The sequence below is a fragment of the Cherax quadricarinatus genome, chromosome 34 (genome assembly GCF_038502225.1).
Source record: "Cherax quadricarinatus isolate ZL_2023a chromosome 34, ASM3850222v1, whole genome shotgun sequence".
Classification (NCBI taxonomy): domain Eukaryota; kingdom Metazoa; phylum Arthropoda; class Malacostraca; order Decapoda; family Parastacidae; genus Cherax; species Cherax quadricarinatus.
The window spans coordinates 3,390,239-3,410,742 of record NC_091325.1 but is presented as its reverse complement, the minus strand read 5'-3'; the positions used below and the strand labels follow the sequence as shown (position 1 = coordinate 3,410,742).

Sequence of the window (20,504 nt, the reverse complement as noted above, 5' to 3'; positions counted from 1 at the left end):
CAGAAGTTTGTGGTTACAGGAAAGTGGGTGCGGGAGGGAAGAGGAGCGTAAAGAGAGTAGTAAGGGAGAAAAAGTTAGCATATGAGAAGTTTTTACAAAGTAGAAGTGATGCAAGGAGGGAAGAGTATATGGAGAAAAAAAGAGAGGTTAAGAGAGTGGTGAAGCAATGTAAAAAGAGAGCAAATGAGAGAGTGGGTGAGATGTTATCAACAAATTTTGTTGAAAATAAGAAAAAGTTTTGGAGTGAGATTAACAAGTTAAGGAAGCCTAGAAAACAAATGGATTTGTCAGTTAAAAATAGGAGAGGAGAGTTATTAAATGGAGAGTTAGAGGTATTGGGAAGATGGAGGGAATATTTTGAGGAATTGTTAAATGTTGATGAAGATAGGGAAGCTGTGATTTCGTGTATAGGGCAAGGAGGAATAACATCTTGTAGGAGTGAGGAAGAGCCAGTTGTGAGTGTGGGGGAAGTTCGTGAGGCAGTAGGTAAAATGAAAGGGGGTAAGGCAGCCGAGATTGATGGGATAAAGATAGAAATGTTAAAAGCAGGTGGGGATATAGTTTTGGAGTGGTTGGTGCAATTATTTAATAAATGTATGGAAGAGGGTAAGGTACCTAGGGATTGGCAGAGAGCATGCATAGTTCCTTTGTATAAAGGCAAAGGGGACAAAAGAGAGTGCAAAAATTATAGGGGGATAAGTCTGTTGAGTATACGTACCTGGTAAAGTGTATGGTAGTTATTATTGAAAGAATTAAGAGTAAGACGGAGAATAGGATAGCAGATGAACAAGGAGGCTTTAGGAAAGGTAGGGGGTGTGTGGACCAGGTGTTTACAGTGAAACATATAAGTGAACAGTATTTAGATAAGGCTAAAGAGGTCTTTGTGGCATTTATGGATTTGGAAAAGGCATATGACAGGGTGGATAGGGGGGCAAAGTGGCAGATGTTGCAGGTGTATGGTGTAGGAGGTAGGTTACTGAAAGCAGTGAAGAGTTTTTACGAGGATAGTGAGGCTCAAGTTAGAGTATGTAGGAAAGAGGGAAATTATTTCCCAGTAAAAGTAGGCCTTAGACAAGGATGTGTGATGTCACCGTGGTTGTTTAATATATTTATAGATGGGGTTGTAAGAGAAGTAAATGCGAGGGTCTTGGCAAGAGGCCTGGAGTTAAAAGATAAAGAATCACACATAAAGTGGGAGTTATCACAGTTGCTCTTTCCTGATGACACTGTGCTCTTGGGAGATTCTGAAGAGAAGTTGCAGAGATTGGTGGATGAATTTGGTAGGGTGTGCAAAAGAAGAAAATTAAAAGTGAATATAGGAAAGAGTAAGGTTATGAGGGTAACAAAAAGATTAGGTGATGAAAGATTGGAGGGAGAGAGTATGGAGGAGGTGAATGTATTCAGATATTTGGGAGTGGACATGTCAGCAGATGGGTCTATGAAAGATGAGGTGAATCATAGAATTGATGAGGGGAAAAGGGTGAGTGGTGCACTTAGGAGTCTGTGGAGACAAAGAACTTTGTCCTTGGAGGCAAAGAGGGAAATGTATGAGAGTATAGTTTTACCAACGCTTTTATATGGGTGTGAAGCATGGGTGATGAATATTGCAGCGAGGAGAAGGCTGGAGGCAGTGGAGATGTCATGTCTGAGGGCAATGTGTGGTGTGAATATAATGCAGAGAATTCGTAGTTTGGAAGTTAGGAGGAGGTGCGGGATTACCAAAACTGTTGTCCAGAGGGCTGAGGAAGGGTTGTTGAGGTGGTTCGGACATGTAGAGAAAATGGAGTGAAAGTCACTTCAAGAGTGTATCAGTCTGTAGTGGAAGGAAGGCGGGGTAGGGGTCGGCCTAGGAAAGGTTGGAGGGAGGGGGTAAAGGAGGTTTTGTGTTCGAGGGGCTTGGACTTTCAGCAGGCATGCGCGAGCGTGTTTGATAGGAGTGAATGGAGACAAATGGTTTTTAATACTTGACGTGCTGTTGGAGTGTGGGCAAAGTAACATTTATGAAGGGGTTCAGGGAAACCGGCAGGCCGGACTTGAGTCCTGGAGATGGGAAGTACAGTGCCTGCACTCTGAAGGAGGGGTGTTAATGTTGCAGTTTAAAAACTGTAGTGTAAAGCACCCTTCTGGCAAGACAGTGATGGAGTGAATGATGGTGAAAGTTTTTCTTTTTCGGGCCACCCTGCCTTGGTGGGAATCGACCAGTGTGATAATAAAAAAAAAAGCGGGAGGAGTGGTATGAACTAAATTACTGTGAAGGGTGTTTGGTGAAAAGTAACTTTAATGTTTAAGGAATGGAGAGAAAGTTGAGATTAGAAAGACTGGAAATATAGGGAAGGCAGAGAACAGGAGATTTCACAGGAGTAGAGAGTTCGGGAGAGAAGAAAGTCTGTTTAGCATGTGATAAGGCAGAATTTATGAAATGGGAAGGGTAGCCAAAACGAGAGAATGAAGTATGAAGAATTGGAAATTTCCGATTCTTTTGAAAATTCAGTGATAACAGTTGTAATTGAAAAAACTAAATTACATGTGTACTATGAATATATTGGTAGTAACATTTTCTTTTAAATTCTGTGCCACTCTTTAATATTACCATGCATATTAGAAAAAATTAGCAAAGTGTTCAGTATATTGTACTTTTCAGGTTTAAAGACGAGATGAAGATTGAAAGTAACGCTCGCACAAAGATCTTTCAAGAAAATTCATCGCTGCTCATTCCCTCACCAGTAAAGGAAGATGTTGGACTGTACAAATGCCAGACTCAGCGTGGCATTCCCAATGACAAGCCTCTGAACATGTTTTTTAATGTTATATGTAAGTCCAGTCTTTGTTGTTGTCTTTCTGACAACTTTGATAAATTATATTTTGAGGTGGTTGATCATTTGGAGAGTATAGAGCAAAATAGGATCTGTAGTGGAGGGGTAGGGGTCATCCTAGGGAAGGATGGAGGGAGGGAGTAAAAGAGGTTTTGTGTGCAAGGGGCTTGGGCATAAAGCAGGCATGTGTGAGCATATTAGGAGTGAATGGAGACAAGTGGTTTTTGGGATTGATGAGCTGTTGGAGTGTGAGCAGGGTAATAATTTGTGAAGGGATTCAGGGAAACCGGTTAGCCGGACTTGAATCCTGGAGGTGGGATGTACAGTACCTGCTCTCTAAAGGAGGGGTTCGGATATTTGCTGTTTGGAGGGAAATCTAAACTGTCGTATCTGCGTGCCTCTAGCAAGACAGTGATAGTGTGAATGATGGTGAAAGTGTTTTTTTTTTCTTTTTTGGATCACACTGCCTCGCTGAGAGATGGTCAGTGTGTTAAAAGAAAAAACTGTTGACAAACCAGAAAGTTAAGTAAAGAACTTGCACAACACTGCATCCACACGGTATATTACTGATTTAATGAGGTGGAACAGACTAAGAGACAACACAGTAAATGTCAGGGGCCCAAGACTGTTCAACTGCCTCCCAGTATACATACGAGGGATTACAAATAGACTCCTGGTTGTCTTTAAGAGGGAGGTGGACACACCTGAGCAGCCAGGTTGTGGTTTGTATGTCAGTTTACTTGCGGCCAGCAGTAACAGTCTGGTTGATCAGGGCCTGATCCACCACAAGGCCTGGTCATGGACCGGGCCACAGTGGCGTTGACCCCTGAAACACCCTCCAGGTATAGATCGCTACAAAAAAAAACAAAATTCTGTCCCAGTACAGTCTTATGCAACATGCATTTTCTTCATTTCCTTCCATTCCTAGAATAATAAAGGTAAAATGAATTTTGAAGTTAAATGATGTAGGAAGAGTACTATACAAGTTTTTTTTTTGAAGATCCATAACTTGCTTGGGTTGGTTAACAATTTTATTCCCTGCATTTTGGGCAGATTTAAATTACCAGTAAAACTTAATTGATAAATTACTGTAATTAATATTAAGATGATTACATGGTAGATTAATTTATTAGTAGAAAATGTACATACAGAGTATGTGGTTGAGTTATATACTATAGATGATGTGGCTAATGAAGTGGTCAGTAGAACTGGTAGCATATCTCTATGAAAATTAAATGCTGTACAGGTGCCCCTCTACTCACGATGGGATTGTGTTCCAGTGAACTTGTCATAAGGTTGAAAATATCACAAGCTTAATATGAATATTATAATAATAATAATAATAATAATTAATAATAATAATAAATGTAAGTTTATTTCAGCATGATACAATGTTTATACAAGGTGAATGACATTTGGGTGAACATGCAGAAAGTTCCTATATATACAGAGCATTTTTGGCCAAACTTAAGACTAATTTAAGATTAATAAGACAATGACAATGAGTAATTTAGTACTTACTACTATCACTGAATAAGTAAATAAACAAATAATTATGATAGCTAACTAAATACCAGTATTGAAAAAATAAATGAATACAGTGGAACCTCAAATATCGAACTTTCTTCGTTCCAGACGGCTGTTCGAGTGCCGTTACTGAACGAATTTATTCCCATCGGGAATAATGTAAATTAGATTAGTTCATTTCAGACCCTCAAAAATACACTTAAAAAAGCACTTACAAAAATACACGTACATAATTGGTTGAGTTGGGAGCAGTTCGATATTTGAGGTTCCACTGTACAAGTTTATTTTGCTGACATTTGATGACTGAATGTTCATTGCTGTTGCACCATCGTAAAGTTGATGTATTGTACGTCAGGCCATCATAAAGCCTCTGTACATGCAGTACGAAAAATCTTTCTCGATATTTCGAGTGTAAGATAAAAATGTTAGTAGCTTATATAAAATTTTATTATAAGTGTTTGTTGTTGCAGATTTTGAAATGAGGAAGATGGATAAGTCTGTAAATGTGGACATGGAGAAGAGTATTAAATTAGAATGCCCTGTGGAGGGTCAACCTTATCCAGTAATTACATGGAAAAAAGGTAAGTTCATGTTGTTAAACTAAATCTCTTAATGGTGTTTTCATCCATTTACATGACAGCACACAGGAGAGCCCCACTTTACAGCATTTTGCTGTAACCTGCTGTATAAGCAGGGCCCTACAGTAACCCAGAACTTAGCCTGCTATATAAGCAGGGCCCTACAGTAACCCAGAACTTAGCCTGCTATATAAGCAGGGCCCTACAGTAACCCAGAACTTAGCCTGCTATATAAGCAGGGCCCTACAGTAACCCAGAACTTAGCCTGCTATATAAGCAGGGCTCTCCTGTCACTCATTTTACAATATTCCTAGTACAGGAAGGCCCCACTTATACGACGGGTTAGGTTCCAGGCTACCGCCGTAAAGCGGAAACCGCCGTAAAGTGGAACACCCTTTTATTTTCCTTGTAAATGCATATAAATGCTAGATAACGTATTTACACTGACATATATTAAATTAGCAATAGAACTAAGCATTAAAAAAAACAATGAAAAGTAAAATTACACACAGTACATTTATTACATACCTTTAATTACTTAATATGAATGTGTGAGAGGTGAGTGGCAATGTAGTTATTGAATCAAATCAGGAGATGGCAGACCATCATCCTCTAATTCTTCAACTAATTTGATTCGTTTTGGAGACTTGTGTGAGGCTTTTGAAGGGGTGTATGTTGATGTTGAAGGCTGTTGAAGGCTAGCTGTTGATGTTGAAGGCTGTTGAATGCTGGCTGTTGATGTTGAAGGTTGGCATGATATTTTCTTAAAGTAGGAAAGCATTGAACTTTGCCTCATGGATTTTTTTTTCCTTTCCCTTAAAATTTCTTTATAGCATGTAACATCATGGGAAAGGGTTGCATTCACTTTTGAACTTTGTTCAAAATTTGGATCAATCTTCTCAAAAATTGCCATTGCTATTTCTATATGGTTGATAGCTTCTTCCAAATCCTGGGTTTTCATTTCTTTAATGGTAACAGGACTATCATCAGGATGGATCTCCTCTTCATGAAATTTCTTTCTTTGCTCTTCAATCAGAAGAAGGTCTTGGTCTGTCAGAACCTCATCATGAGAGAGAAGCAATTCTTCCACATCCTCAGGCTCCACTTCCAGTTCTAATTCCCTTGCCATATCAACAACATTTACACACACTTCCCCCACTGGATTCTCAAAACCTTCAAAATCATCCATAAGTTCAGGAATCAGATTCTTCCAAACACCTTTGAGTGTAGTTTCATTAACTTCATTCCATGCATCTTCCTCCCCTCTCTCAGCCTTCATAGAATTGAAGAGACTTAGGGCTTTGGACTGGATAATGGCTCTGCTTAAAGGCACCTTGTGACTAGTCTGATCATCAATCCACACCATTAAAAGTTTTTCCATGTCAGCAATAAGGTTATCACGTTTTCTTATAACTTTAGTGGTCACTGGTGTAGCACTTTTAACTTCCTGCAACACTTTCTCCTTATTGTTCACAACTGTACTAACTGTTTGACGAGCCAAACCAAGCTTACGTGCTATCTCAGCCATTGACATACCTTGTTCACTAAGTTTAATCATTTCTAACTTGGCACTTAAAGTAAGAGGCTTACGACTCTTCTTTTTATCACAACTAAGCTTAGATGCCATCGTCAACGAGAGCCAATTAGTTAACGAAGAGCAAACGAGAGATAACGAGATACACCGCGCTCAGACAGCGTAAACAAACTGAACAGGTTGTGGACGATCACTCGGTCAGGCGTTTGTGAAACTTTTACCTTACAATATTTTTATTATTATTATTATAATAATTAAATCACGAAACAAATACTCTTACACTGTGTACAAGTTAGTACAGAATTATAGCTATAAAGTGAAGGCATACGAAAGGAATATTTTTCTACAGTTATCCCTAGTAACAGGTGACGGGCTAGAGAAAACGTAATTCTTCCGACACTTCTACAAACCGTTTGGTAAACATCTCGTATATATTTGTATAAAATTTTATACTGTGGGTGCATGTATCATGTTTGTGTGTTACATAATGTGTTTCTTATATAATTTTGAAAAAAATATCATAGATTAAGGGAAATGTCTATATTAATGTAATATGCGACATTAATGCGCCCAAGAGATTATTATTATTACTATTATTACTATTATTATTATTATTATTATTATTATTATTATTATTATTATTATTATTATTATTATTATTGCATCAAGAGTAGAGAGACTCTTAGTGATTTTAATGTGTACCTACATGAAAGCAGTGTGTAAGTTTATTTAGGTACAGGTATACATAAGTATAATTATCAGAGTATATATAAATTATGAAATAACTTTTAAAAACATTTGAAATTTTGGAGTTTCCAGACAAAATGGAGAGACTTAGTGCTTACTGAGCTCATGGAGAATGTAAACAAACAGGGTGGGGCACGGTGACCGTATTAGAAAGTCAGGTGGGGGGAGCCGTATAGCGAGTTTTGGTCATAATTTGAAATGTCCGTATTAGCGGAACGCCGTAAAGTGAAACGCCGTAAAGCGGGGCCTTCCTGTATATCTTCTTTTATTATAATTGATTTTCACAGTCGAGTTACTTTGCTGTTTTAACTTTTAAGGTTTAAACAATAAAACATTACAAGGACCCTAATGGAAATAAGTCATTGACTTTTTTGGGTTATCCTGGTGGGTAATTTACACATACATTACTGTGGTGATAATTTGTGTAACTGTATTTGTGTACCTGTACCTAAATAAACTTCCTTACATGGTCTTTGGTAAAAAAAAATGTTGTACAATGTAATTAAATCGTATGGATCATAAAGTATTTGAATTTAGTGGTGTATGTGTGCTATGCAGGTGTCCCTGGCTTCATGCAATAAATGCATTCTTGGCCCATAGTAGTTATACTAACCCTAATTAGGCCATCAGCACTTGATTCTGCCAGCTTCTCAGATCACATAAAGCAAGTGTGTATATTACATATGAAGTTACTGATAGAGAAGAGTCAATGCATAAAGCAAAGGAAAACTTACACTGTGTTTAGTGCCTTTGTTATTTTTTGTTTCACTGGTAGGGCTTAATCACTCTTCTTCCCATATATGTAGTACTCTTTTTCCCTGATGTTGGCATTGCATTACCATGTAGTTTTGTATGACTTATGGGTTTATCACATTAAATACAGTATATGAATAAAAATTACTGCATTCCTTAAGGTGATCTGTCATTCATTAATTGAATTTAAATCATCTTTTACAGACGACATGCCCATCGCTGAGTTGATCAATGCAACGAGGATAACTTACAGCCCTAATGACAAGAAAGTTCCCAATGGTACAATTCTAATTACCAATGCTGGTTGGACTGATCGTGGTAACTACACTTGTGTCATCACCACACTGTCTAACACATTTGAAAGGTTCACCTTCATTAGAGTTAAAGGTAAAGAAAGTTGAAGGTATCATTAATGAAGAAAATTGTATGTGGATAACAGAAGGGTGGATGAGGGGCTCAAACTGCAGTCCATCATACACCCTTCTGTCTATTCAGTAACAGTTGTTTATTACAACTTCGAGTTCAAATTGTATATATTAATTTATAATTACAGTTGATCTGCAGTTTCATTCTGCTTTTCACTATGGCACAAGAATTTAGATAATGGAGCTGGAGGGAAATATTCAGGAAAGGTTGAGGGATGGTGTGAAGGAAGTTTTGAGTGGTATATAAGAGTTCCTGAGCACTGAGCAGCGGTCGTATGCATTCCGAATGCTGTATCAGAGTGATTGGAGAATAGTGGTTTTTGGGATTTGACTTTTTTGTTGGAGTGTGAGCAAGGTAACATTTTTTGAAGTACAGTAATTCAGAGAAACTTGTTGACCAAACTTGAGTTCTAGGGATGGGAATTAGTGCCTTAACTTGGAGGGATGTTATTTTGTTAATTCTTCAACATGTCGGTCATCTCCCACCGTGGCAGGGTGACCCAAAAAAGGAAACACTTTCACCATTATTCACACATAATCACTGTATTTGCAGAGGCACTCAGATATGACAGTTCAGATTATTATTATTATTAATTATTTTATTAATTATTTTATTTATTATTATTTTTATTTTTTTTTTATTATCACACCGGCCGATTCCCACCAAGGCAGGGTGGCCCGAAAAAGAAAAACTTTCACCATCATTCACTCCATCACTGTCTTGCCAGAAGGGTGCTTTACACTACAGTTTTTAAACTGCAACATTAACACCCCTCCTTCAGAGTGCAGGCACTGTACTTCCCATCTTCCATTTGGAAGGATAGGTAGAGATAAGGAAATTCAAAGGTTAATTTTGAATTAGATTGTCCATGCAGTTCTAGTAGGGCATTTACTGAATGTAATGGTGAATGTGTTTATTCTTTGGGTCAGTTTCTTGGTGGTAAATTCCCAATGTGGTAAAAAAAAAAAAATACAAAATTTGCAGTTATTCTTCAATTAGAAAACTTTAAATGTTGTATTCAGAACTCTGATGCAGTAACTTCTTAGGATACTAAAAGCTATTTTATTTTATTAAATATTGTTACTACAATTAGAAAATTGATAGTTATGACAAGACATTAAATTTCAGACCAGGTATAGTGCAATTTTTGGGTTTATCACTTCCCCCATGAATTATTTTAAACACATTGGCTCTCTCTCACCAGGAGGGGTGATGTGGATACAAATACAAATATTTATTTCCTCATAAAGCTTACAATGTGTGGTTTACACATAAGATTTTAACCCTTTGACTGTTTTGGTCGTATATATACGTCTTATGAGACGTGTTTGACGTATATATTCTCAAAAATTCTAGTGGCTTCAAATCAAGCAGGAGAAAGCTGGTAGGCCCACATGTGAGAGAATGGGTCTGTGTGGTCAGTGTGCACCATACAAAAAAAATCCTGCAGCACCCAGTGCATAATGGAAAAAAAAAGAAACTCCGACCGTGTTTTTAGATTAAAGCACCGGCTTTAATCCAAAAACACGGTGTATTTCCGTATAGTATTTATGGTTGTATTCTCATTTTCTTGGTCTCATTTGATAGAATCGAAAACTTATTATATAAATTGAGGTGATTTTGATTGGTTTTACTATGAAAAGAACCTTGAAATGGAGCTCAAAGTAGGGGAAATGTTTGATTTTTGCTGATATTCAAAAGTAAACAAATCCATGTCATTGTCCAATAACTGTCCATCTAGCCATTCTGATATGCAGTCATGAATGAGTTGACATTATTTATGCAATTTTTACAATATCGCAGTAGTCTGCATAACAGTAAATCTTCTATTTTTTGTTTGAATAAAAAATTCAAAATAGAAAGCAAGAGTAATATCAGAGGGGCCTGGAGACATGACTGATGAACAAAGAAAATGTTATTTTAGAGCCAGGAATGTCTGCATTGTTCATTCTGGACCCTATTTTGAAATTGGCATATTTTTTAATTTGCATGAAATTGGCCAAATTGCAAATTTTTGACCACTTTATTGGGTAGTTGAAATTGGTAAATGGGCAGTTTCTTGTACTCAATCGATAGAACAAATGGAGTTCTAAAGAAATAGCTATGAGTTTGATTGACTGGAACAATGGAATTAGCTGAAAATAGGGCTCAAAGTGGGCGAAATCGCCGATTTGTAAATATTACCGAGGTCGCTAACTTCACGAGAGCGTAATTCCGTAAGTTTTCCATCAAATTTTGTTCTTTTGGTGTCATTACCATCGGGAAAAGATTCTCTATCATTTTTTTATTTTTTTCTCTCTCTCGACACTAGGAGGCACCTCAGGATTTGGGGTTGCAACAGTCAAAGGGTTAATTACAAAGGTGGCCACTATCATGCCTAGGCACTTCTGGCAGACTAATACTAATTCTTAAGCTATTTTGATATAGGTCATCTTCGAGCAGTACATTTGAACATATTATTCCTCTTCAAGGGGGGCTCCTTGGCGTGGTGAAGAGGCTCTTGGTCTGAGGAATTAGACCTGTCGGTCTCCTTCCTCAGACCGAACCTAATTACCCCCCAATCCCCCGTTCCCTATCCCATCCTCCCCATCCTCCCCTTTTTCCTTTCCTCCTCCTCCTCCCCATCCCCCCCCCCTCCCTTTTGCCCTTCCTTTTTGGCCTTTGGTTTTTTTTTTTTTTTTTTTATTCCCACAGGCACGCTAGTTCCTAGGTAGGGAAAGGGTACCAGGGTCCATCCCATTCCTTTGAGGTTCTTGGCGGTGACGTAGTTTGCCGTGGAATCTGGATTGCCTGGGGATGTCCCGATCCCTCTCCGGTATCCCGGTGGGTGGCTTTGGGTGTCTCTCGGGCAACGGGTGTATCTCTGGAAGCCACCTTTCAGATTCCGGGGGTGGTGGCCGAAGGAGGTATGCTTTGTGGCGGATTTCCGGCCGCCCTCTCTTTTGTCCACCGAGGTAGCTCGGCAGATGTGAGGTTGCTATCCCAGATTCCTAGTTTACTGGCATGATGGGTAGGGTATGGCACGGGTTCCATGCTGCATCTATGCTACTTGCGGTGCTGAGGTCCTCTTGGGTGCGGAGGGAGATTTCTGGCTCTTTCATTCCTCCTAGGAACTATCCCTCCCCAGTCCCATCTTTTTTTATTCTTTTTTTTATTTTTATTTTCTTTTCTTTTTTTTTCTTAAAAACAAAAAGAAAGAAGTAACCTAACCATGGCAGCCCTAGTCCATGAACCTGCTACCCCCGGGCCCCTTCTTGATACCGCACCCAGTTCTGACCCCGCCTCGTCTTTGGACCACTCTTCGGACACTCCTCATGCCTCTGTACCTCTTGCCGGTGCTGTTTCCTCCCCCGCTTCAGGTACTGAGGCCTCGACTGACTCCTTCGATTTATCTGACCTTCGCTCTCCTCTGACTATGCTTCCGGCCTCTCCCTCTAAGGTGCGGCAATTTTCGAATCGCCGGACCATTCCACGTCGGACCAACTCTGGTCCTATGCCTAAATGCCAACGACAATTACCTGCTGATGATACTTCTCCACCTTCTCGTTCTTCTCGGAAAGGATCGACACGTCCTTCACAACCTTTCCACGCTTGGTTTAAGACTGCACAATGGACTAAATTCTTCACTTTACGACTGACTTCCTCTACTGCCTATCTTTCTGACCACAGTATTGGCAAGGCACTCCTACGCCATGTTGGTAAAGATATTTCTTTTCATGCTCTTAAGAGCGGTACGCGCATCATCACCGTACAGAATGCTACCCAGGCTCATGAGCTTTCTCGTCTTTCCCATATCGATATTGTTCCTGTCACTATTGAAAAACATCATTCCCTCAATTCTTGTAGTGGTACCGTCAATCTGCCCCATACCATAGCTCAACAAAATTTCCAGACATGTGGCACTGACATTCTTGAACAGCTGGAACTCCAAGATCTCCCAATCCTCAAGGTAGACACTTATGTTCTTCCTGCCCGCGGGCGGAGACGATACCCTAGCAATGTGGCTCGTTTAACTTTTGACTGCCGTGAACTCCCATCCTCAGTTTATGTAGCAGGACATCGGTTACAAGTTCGAAAGGTGATCCCTACACCGCAACAGTGTAGAAATTGCTGGCGATTTGGCCATCCAGCGAAATATTGCAGATCTATTGCCGAATGCCCAGTCTGTGGTGCCGATGACCATTCTAATACGTCTTGCAATCGACCTCCCTCTTGCCTTAATTGTCATGAGGCTCACCCTTTGTACTCTCGCCGTTGTCAAGTCTACTTAAACGAGCAGGAAATCCGTTACCTCAAAGAGGCAGAAGGTCTCCCCTATGCCATGGCAGTTTCTCATCTTTGCCTCCAAGGGAGACTACCTCGTGTTTCTTATTCCCGTGTTTCAAAACGTCCCCCCACTTCTGGGATCCCATCTTCTGCAACCACCTCTGTGGTTACCTCTCCCATAGTCACTCCTGTATTTTATTCTTTTGCTGTCCTAGGCTCAGACGTCCCTACTTCAACGCCTCAGTCTGATCTCGCTTCTTGGTGTTCTCCCTCACAAGCCTCAGTAGTGACGAGATCTCGTATGACACCTCCTCCCAATCGTCCCTCTACTTCTCAAAAGTCAAAAAAAGGTCCGTTAACACCTCCTACCCATCTTCCCTGTCTCTGTACCTGGTTCTTCCGCTCTCACTGGCTCTGTTAAAAGTGTAGAGGTTCACCCTCCTCCTCTTACTGTACCTTCATCCCCTGTTCCCTCCCTCTTCTGCCACCTCCCAGGTTTCTGCCTCTTCTGTCCCCTTCCACGCTTCTCCCGTTCCCTCCACCCGTGCGCCCCCCCCCCCTACCTTGGTACAGTCCATTACAGTTCCAATCTTTACTCATCCTCCCCCTACCATTTCCAATATTGTCTCCCATATGACATCTCTGAATTCCGAAACACTTGAAGCAATCTCTGAATGTATTGGAGACCAAACCATCAATGGACACTGATCCACTCTCCGTTCCTTCTCTCTCCTCTCCTCCATCTGCGCAACTCCTTTCTTCACAGCACACTGTTCCTTCGCTGCTTGAAAGTTTTCCACTGCCTCCGCATGTGGACTTTTCTAACCCCTCTAGTCCATAGGAACCCTTACCTGCGGATTTCAGGTATCTTTATCATTGCCAATCATGGCCTATTTACAGTGGAATATACGCGGCCTCAGGGGTAATCGGGGTGAGCTTCAGATGTTACTCTCCCAGTTTTCCCCTGTTGGTGTTTGCTTACAGGAACCAAAATTACACTCTGCTGTTATCTCTCCCATCTCAGGCTATAATTTATTGTATTCTTCAGATCCTTTTCCTGATGGGACCTTTAATGAAAGTGCCCTTCTTCTACGCACTGATATTCCGTACCATCAGCTATTTGTTCGTAACTCGCTGTATTACACAGCAGCCCGTATCCACTTGCATAGGTGGTATACGCTCTGTTCTTTATATCTCTCTCCTTCTCAGGCATTATCTATTCTGGATATTGCCTTTCTTGTTTCGTCATTACCGCCACCGATTCTGTTACTTGGCGATTTTAATGCCCACCACTTCCTCTGGGGGGTCTCACTGTGATTCCCGTGGTATTCAGTTAGAGGCTTTTCTTGCCACGCACCCCCTCCATGTTTTAAATACAGGTACTCGCACAAATTTTGATCCTCGGACTCGCACTCTCTCTTGCATCGATCTCTCAGTTTGCTCTTCCTCCGCCGCATTAGACTTCACTTGGTCTGTTCTCGCGGACTTACATGACAGCGATCATTTCCCAATCATTCTTACTTCCCCTTCATATTCACCACCTCTTCGCATCCCACGCTGGCAATTTGATCAGGCAAATTGGAACCTTTACTCACACCTAACTGTTTTTAGAGAGGTTCCTTCTTCGTCCTCCATCGATGAGCTTTTACACCTCTTCTCATCCTCCGTTTTAACCGCAGCTTCTAATTGTATACCCCAAACTTCGGGCAGGCATTCTCAGAAATGCGTGCCTTGGTGGTCTCCTGCTTGTGCTCGTGCAGTACGTTTGAAACACGCTGCATGGGGCAGGTTCCGGTACAATAGAACCACGGAGAGACTTCTTGATTTTAAGCAGAAGCGTGCGATCACTTGCCGTGTCATCCGTGATGCTAAACGCACTTGCTGGCGAGATTGTCTCCCATCACCTCTGCTTCCTCTATGAGTGCAGTCTGGAAAAAAGTACGAAAACTGAGTGGTAAATATTCTCCTGACCCGGCTCCTGTTCTGCGGGTTGCCGGTGTTGATATAGCAAACCCACTAGAGGTTGCCAATGAAATTGGCAATCATCTGGTCCGTATTTCTCAGGGACTCCATCTATGCCCCTCATTTCTTTCCTCAAAGTCTGCCAGAGAGTTAGCACCCTTGGACTTTTCTTCTCTCAGAGAAGAGCAGTATAATGTGCCTTTTACACTTCAAGAACTGGAGGCAACACACTCAGCTTGCCGATCATCGGCAGCTGGGCCCAACGACATTCATATTCGTATGCTACAACATTTACATCAGTCAGCCCTTGCAGTCCTATTACGCCTTTACAATCTTATTTGGTCACAAGGAGTTCTTCCACAGCTGTGGAAATCTGCCATTGTTCTCCCTTTCTGCAAACTAGGCACTACGGGACATGAAGCCTCCCACTATCATCCCATTGCTCTTACCAGTGCAGTTTGCAAAGTGATGGAACACCTGGTAAATAGACGTTTAGTGTGGTATTTAGAGATACAACAGTCTCTCCACTCATCAATATGGCTTTCGTAAGGGACGTTCTACCATAGACCCCTTACTACGCTTGGATACGTATGTTCGTAATGCCTTTGCGAATAACCACTCAGTTATTGCCATGTTTTTTGACCTTGAGAATTCACATGACACAACTTGGAGGTATAATATTTTAGCCCAAGCCCACTCCTTAGGCCTTCGAGGCAATCTACCATCCTTCCTTAAGAACTTTTTAACTGACAGGCATTTCCGTGTTCGGGTTAATAATGTGCTCTCCCCGGACTTTATCCAAGCTGAAGGTGTCCCCCAGGGATGTGTTCTGAGCACAACACTTTTTCTCCTTGCTATTAATGATTTGGCTTCTAGTCTTCCATCAAATATTTGGTCATCACTCTATGTTGAAGATTTCGCTATTGCCTGTGCAGGCACTGACTGTCACCTCATTACAGTTTCTCTCCAGCATGCGGTCGACCGTGTTTCCAATTGGGCCACCACACATGGGTTTAAATTTTCCAGCACTAAAACCCACCAAATTACTTTCACTAGACGCTCTGTCATCTCCGATCATCCTTTGTACCTCTATGGCTCCCGTATCCCTGAACATGATACAGTCAAGTTTCTGGGCCTCCTCTTTGACCGTAGGTTATCCTGGAAACCTCACATTACCTCTCTGAAGGCAACTTGTCACAGCCGGCTGAACCTTCTTAAAACCCTTGCTCATCTTTCATGGGGAGCTGATCGTCGAACCCTCCTTCGCCTGCATTCCACCCTCATTTTATCGAAACTTGATTATGGTGACCAGATCTACTCGGTGGCATCTGCTACTCTCTAGCCTTAACCCCATTCATCACCAAGGATTACGTTTATGCCTTGGTGCTTTTCGCTCTTCCCCTGTCGAGAGCCTCTATGCAGAAACGAACGTTCCATCCTTATCCGATTGCCGTGATGCCCATTGCCTTTGCTACTATGTACGCTCTCATGATCTCCGCAATCCTTCCATTTATAGAATGGTCACTGATATTAGTAGACATTCTTTATTTGTTCGCCACCCCTGTTTACTCCGTCCCTTCTCTCTTTGCCTTCATTCGCTTTTGTCTTCTCTTCAATTACCACCTTCCTATGTTCATGTAGTATCTCACTTTTCCCTACCCCCCTGGGAAGTTCCAGCTGTTCGAGTCTGTTCTTTCTCTCTCCCTTGCTCGAAAGCCCAACTGTCTACGGTCGCTTCCCGCTCTCTTTTTCTTGACCACTTCCACTCTCATTCTCATGCCATTGCTGTGTACACAGATGGCTCTAAGTCTTCTGACAGCGTAGGATTCGCAGCAGTGTTTCCGGACAGCGTCGTACGAGGGCATTTACTATCTTCGGCTAGTATTTTTACTGCTGAATTGTATGCCATCCTTGCAGCACTTATCCGTATTGCATCTATGCCTGTGTCATCATTTGTGGTTGTCTCAGACTCCCTTAGTGCTTTACAGGCTATACAGAAATTTGATACACCTCACCCCTTAGTCCTCTGTATCCAACTTTGGCTACGCCGCATCTTTACCAAGCATAAAGATATTGTTTTTTGTTGGGTCCCTGGTCATGTAGACGTGCAGGGCAATGAACAGGCAGACACTGCTGCGCGGTCAGCAGTACATGACCTACCAGTTTCATATAGAGGTATTCCATGTACGGACTATTTTGCTGCAATATCTTCCCACCTTCACACCTGTTGGCAACAACGTTGGTCTACTATGCTCGGCAACAAACTTCAATCTATTAAACCAAGTATAGGTTACTGGCCGTCTTCTTATCACTAGTGTCGAGGTTGGGAGACTACTCTCTCCCGTCTTCGCATTGGCCATACTTGTGTTACTCATGGATATCTCATGGAGAGGCGCCCTGCTCCTCTCTGTGAGAATTGCCAAGCTCCATTATCGGTCAGCCACATTCTGTTGGACTGCCCACTTTATCAACGAGCACGCAGAATTTACCTCCATCGTCGTCTTCGCTCCGCTGCTCTCTTTACCTTCCCTTCTCGCTGATGGACCCACCTTTCATCCAGACTCTCTCATTGACTTTTTGACAACAACTGACTGACTTCACAAATTCTGATACCTTCAGCCCTTTCTACTTCAATCTCTTGCTACCCTCTACCCCCGTACTATCCCCTGCCCCGCTGTTTTCTGTAACCTACTGATCATCCCTCCTCCCTTCTACCACCCAATACCCTTGCTTCCTTCCCTACCCTGCAGCGCTGTATAGCCCTTGTGGCTTAGCGCTTCTTTTTGATTATAATAATTTTTTTTTTTTTTCAACAAGTCGGCCGTCTCCCATTCTCAGTTAGGCACAGTGGTACCCCAAGTTATGGCCATAATTCGTTCCAGAAGGCTGTTCAAGTCCCGTTACCGAACGAATTTGTTCCCATAAGGAATAATGTACGTTAGATTAGTCCGTTTCAGACCCCCAAAAATACACTTACAAAAGCACTTACAATAATACACTTGCATAATTGTTAGAGTTGGGAGCTGTGTGAAACTTGGGGTACCACTGTACATACATAATTAGGTTTAAAATAGTCATATCACTTAAAATTAGTACAAATGGTAGATTTAGTAATGGGATTCAATTTGTCTTGGCATGATACATTGTTTCTGTTAAAGCCATACTGGAGGAGTATCTTATACAAACTTAGGATTAACTTAAGATTTAATAAGACTGACTTAAGATTTAATATGTAATAGCTATATTAGGAATAGTATGATTACAGCCCTTTTGGTGCGTGTAGATGGAAATTGTGGTGTAATTACAGATAACGATAATTCTATATTGTTTTGGATGTGTTCATGGTACAAAAAAGAGAATTGGGAGGTTTTCATTTAGTTAACTGATGATGGGGTGTGTTAGGGAGATGAGATGTTTCTTAATGGTAGTTTGAAAATGGTGGTTAAGTCTACAGTTCTAGAGTTTTCAGGGAGGGAGTTCCAGATTCTAGGCCCTTTTATGTACATTGAATTTTTGTATAGGTTGAGCCGGACAAGGGGAATGTCATAATGATAATAGATTCAGGGAAACTTGTTAGCCGGACTTGAGTTCTGGAGGTGGGAAGTACTACAGTGCCTGCACTCTAAAGGACGGTTTGGGATATTTGCAGTTTGGAGTGACATCTTAATTGTCGTATCTGCGTGCCTCTGGCAAGACAGTGATAGCATGAATGATGGTGAAAGTGTGTGTGTTTTGGGTCACCCTGTGTCAATGGGAGATGACCAGCATGTCTTTTTGGGCCACCTGCCTTGGTGGGAAACAGCCGGTTTTGGGTCACCCTGTGTCAATGGGAGATGACCAGCATGTCTTTTTGGGCCACCTGCCTTGGTGGGAAACAGCCGGTTTGTTGAAAGAATAATAACTGTTATTTCCAGATGTTTATGCTGCCCTGTGGCCCTTCATTGGCATCGTGGTAGAGGTGCTTCTGCTGGGGATCATCATCTTCATTTTTGAGAAGCGTCGAGCCAAGGCTGAGTTTGAAGAGTCCGATACTGACCAGGGCAATGATCAGTGAGTTGACTTATCGTTCTTGTTGTCTCTTCATTGGTTATGTAGGCTGATGGTCTGCTTAAGTTTGTCTTGAAAGTGGTGGTTAGTTTAGTTAAGTTCACCATTTTTATTTTACGTTTTATTTTGTCGAGGCAAACAAGCATAAGGAGCAAAATGTACTTGTCAAAATCGTGATATTAGTGTAGGACCTTTAACCCGAGAGTTTGCATCCTTTACAGGAAAAACACAGCAGATCTCAACAAGGATTCTGTTCGACAGCGAAAGTAAGTAGAAAACTGCAAGGCAATCTTGACAAGACTTCATCTAAATGGTTTTTTTTTTTTTTTTTTCATAAAATTTGGGTGTAATTCTTACCCATGTGATTTATTAATTATTTGTAAACTTTTGCTACCAAATAGTTGATATTTGAGTATTTGTGAACTTTTTAAGTTTTCAACACACAGAATTCTCACTAAAATTTCTGAATTCTGTTTTGAGCTTGGCAGCTGCAGTTGCTGAAGCCACCGTTTCCATAATGAGTCTCATATGAGCAGAGATTTTTGGTGGCGGTTTAGTTTATGCTAAATACTAACAGATTGTGCTTCGGCGATTAGTGCAGTGTACGTAGAATTTTATGGTGATCCTTCCTTGTCGTCGTCAAGGAGAATCCTAATTGTATTTTACAATCTCGGCTTTTCTTGTTTTTTAATCTTATGACTTTTGTTATTTTAATTATGTTAGACCCCAATAGTTAGTTTTTAGTTCACACTTTTTTTTTCTGTTAAAGGAATGTGTAGGTAAAACTCTTATAATAACTGAACGAATGATCATACTGTTGACTTTTTGCTCTAAATTTCTTTTTTTAGCTTCTCAGGAAATGTTCATGTTATTTAACTTATGTCGCTGACACTTGTCAAATCTGGGAACTCTATTCTTTAAGGGGAAGGGGTGACCTCATGTAGAATTGTCTCCAGCCGTTCATTTATCTTAAAAGCATTGTAGCACTTAAAAATGCCTAATAAATGATTCGGTGTTTATCGGCTGATTTTTAGCAATCTTTAAATGAAGAAGCTACCACTGGCATCCCTTGGAAAAAAAAAATGCATACTATAGAAAGAATTAGGATTATTACCTGGACAAGCATGTATAGCAGGTGGGCGAGTAGACTAGTGTATGAAGGGCAGCTCTACAGTCTTCACTATGAGTGGAAAATGGAAGTCTTTTCAAATGTTTTGCTCTCTGGCAGGATTGTTTGGGGTTTTTCTTTCTCACAAAGATGCAAGCTTTTACTTACAAAAAATAAACATTTACCATAATTTTTTCATTTCTTAATAGTTCTTATTCCATCATAAAGATGAACAGTAAAGTTGCAGCCCACTGTTTTAACACAAAGAAGAAATTGAGGATAAATGAAGGACTACTTAATGCGTAGTAGAAAAATGTAATGGGTAACGAGTGCTGTAATCGCAGGAAACTCAATTTTTTTGATAGATTAAACACTAATCACAGGTCTGCTCCTTTAGCTACAAATATTTATTACCTGTTGGCATGGATTTGCCTTTCGTAATGATGATCCCCATAATGTATCACTCTGTGATCTTATATTGGCATGGTCATGATATTGTTCTGTGGCAGCTGGGCCACAAAACAATTTTTAATGCTTTTTTTTTATGCTGTAACACTTGCACACTTCAGCATTGTCTTATTATTCCTTGTCAACCAGTTATAGCCTAAGAGTTGTTTTACCTATTCAGCCCAAACCTGCAGTTGTCCTTCCTTTTTGGAAACTGGGAATATTGAGATACAATCAATGTTATTGTTTGCCCTTCACCTTAATTTTGGAGGCCTGGTCAAGGACTGGACCGTGGG

General features: G+C 40.8%; 1 protein-coding gene across 1 annotated transcript in view; it reads left to right on the top strand.

Moving 5' to 3' along the window:
• LOC128693719 (neuroplastin) overlaps positions 1–18,923 on the top strand; it is a 57,772-nt gene extending 38,849 nt beyond the window's left edge. Inside the window, exons 5-9 of the mRNA XM_053783546.2 lie at positions 2,642–2,811; positions 4,811–4,921; positions 8,157–8,339; positions 18,521–18,656; positions 18,875–18,923. Coding sequence (XP_053639521.1) covers positions 2,642–2,811; positions 4,811–4,921; positions 8,157–8,339; positions 18,521–18,656; positions 18,875–18,923 — 649 coding nt within the window. The remainder of the gene's footprint in view (positions 1–2,641; positions 2,812–4,810; positions 4,922–8,156; positions 8,340–18,520; positions 18,657–18,874) is intronic.
• Positions 18,924–20,504: the final 1,581 nt, after the last annotated feature.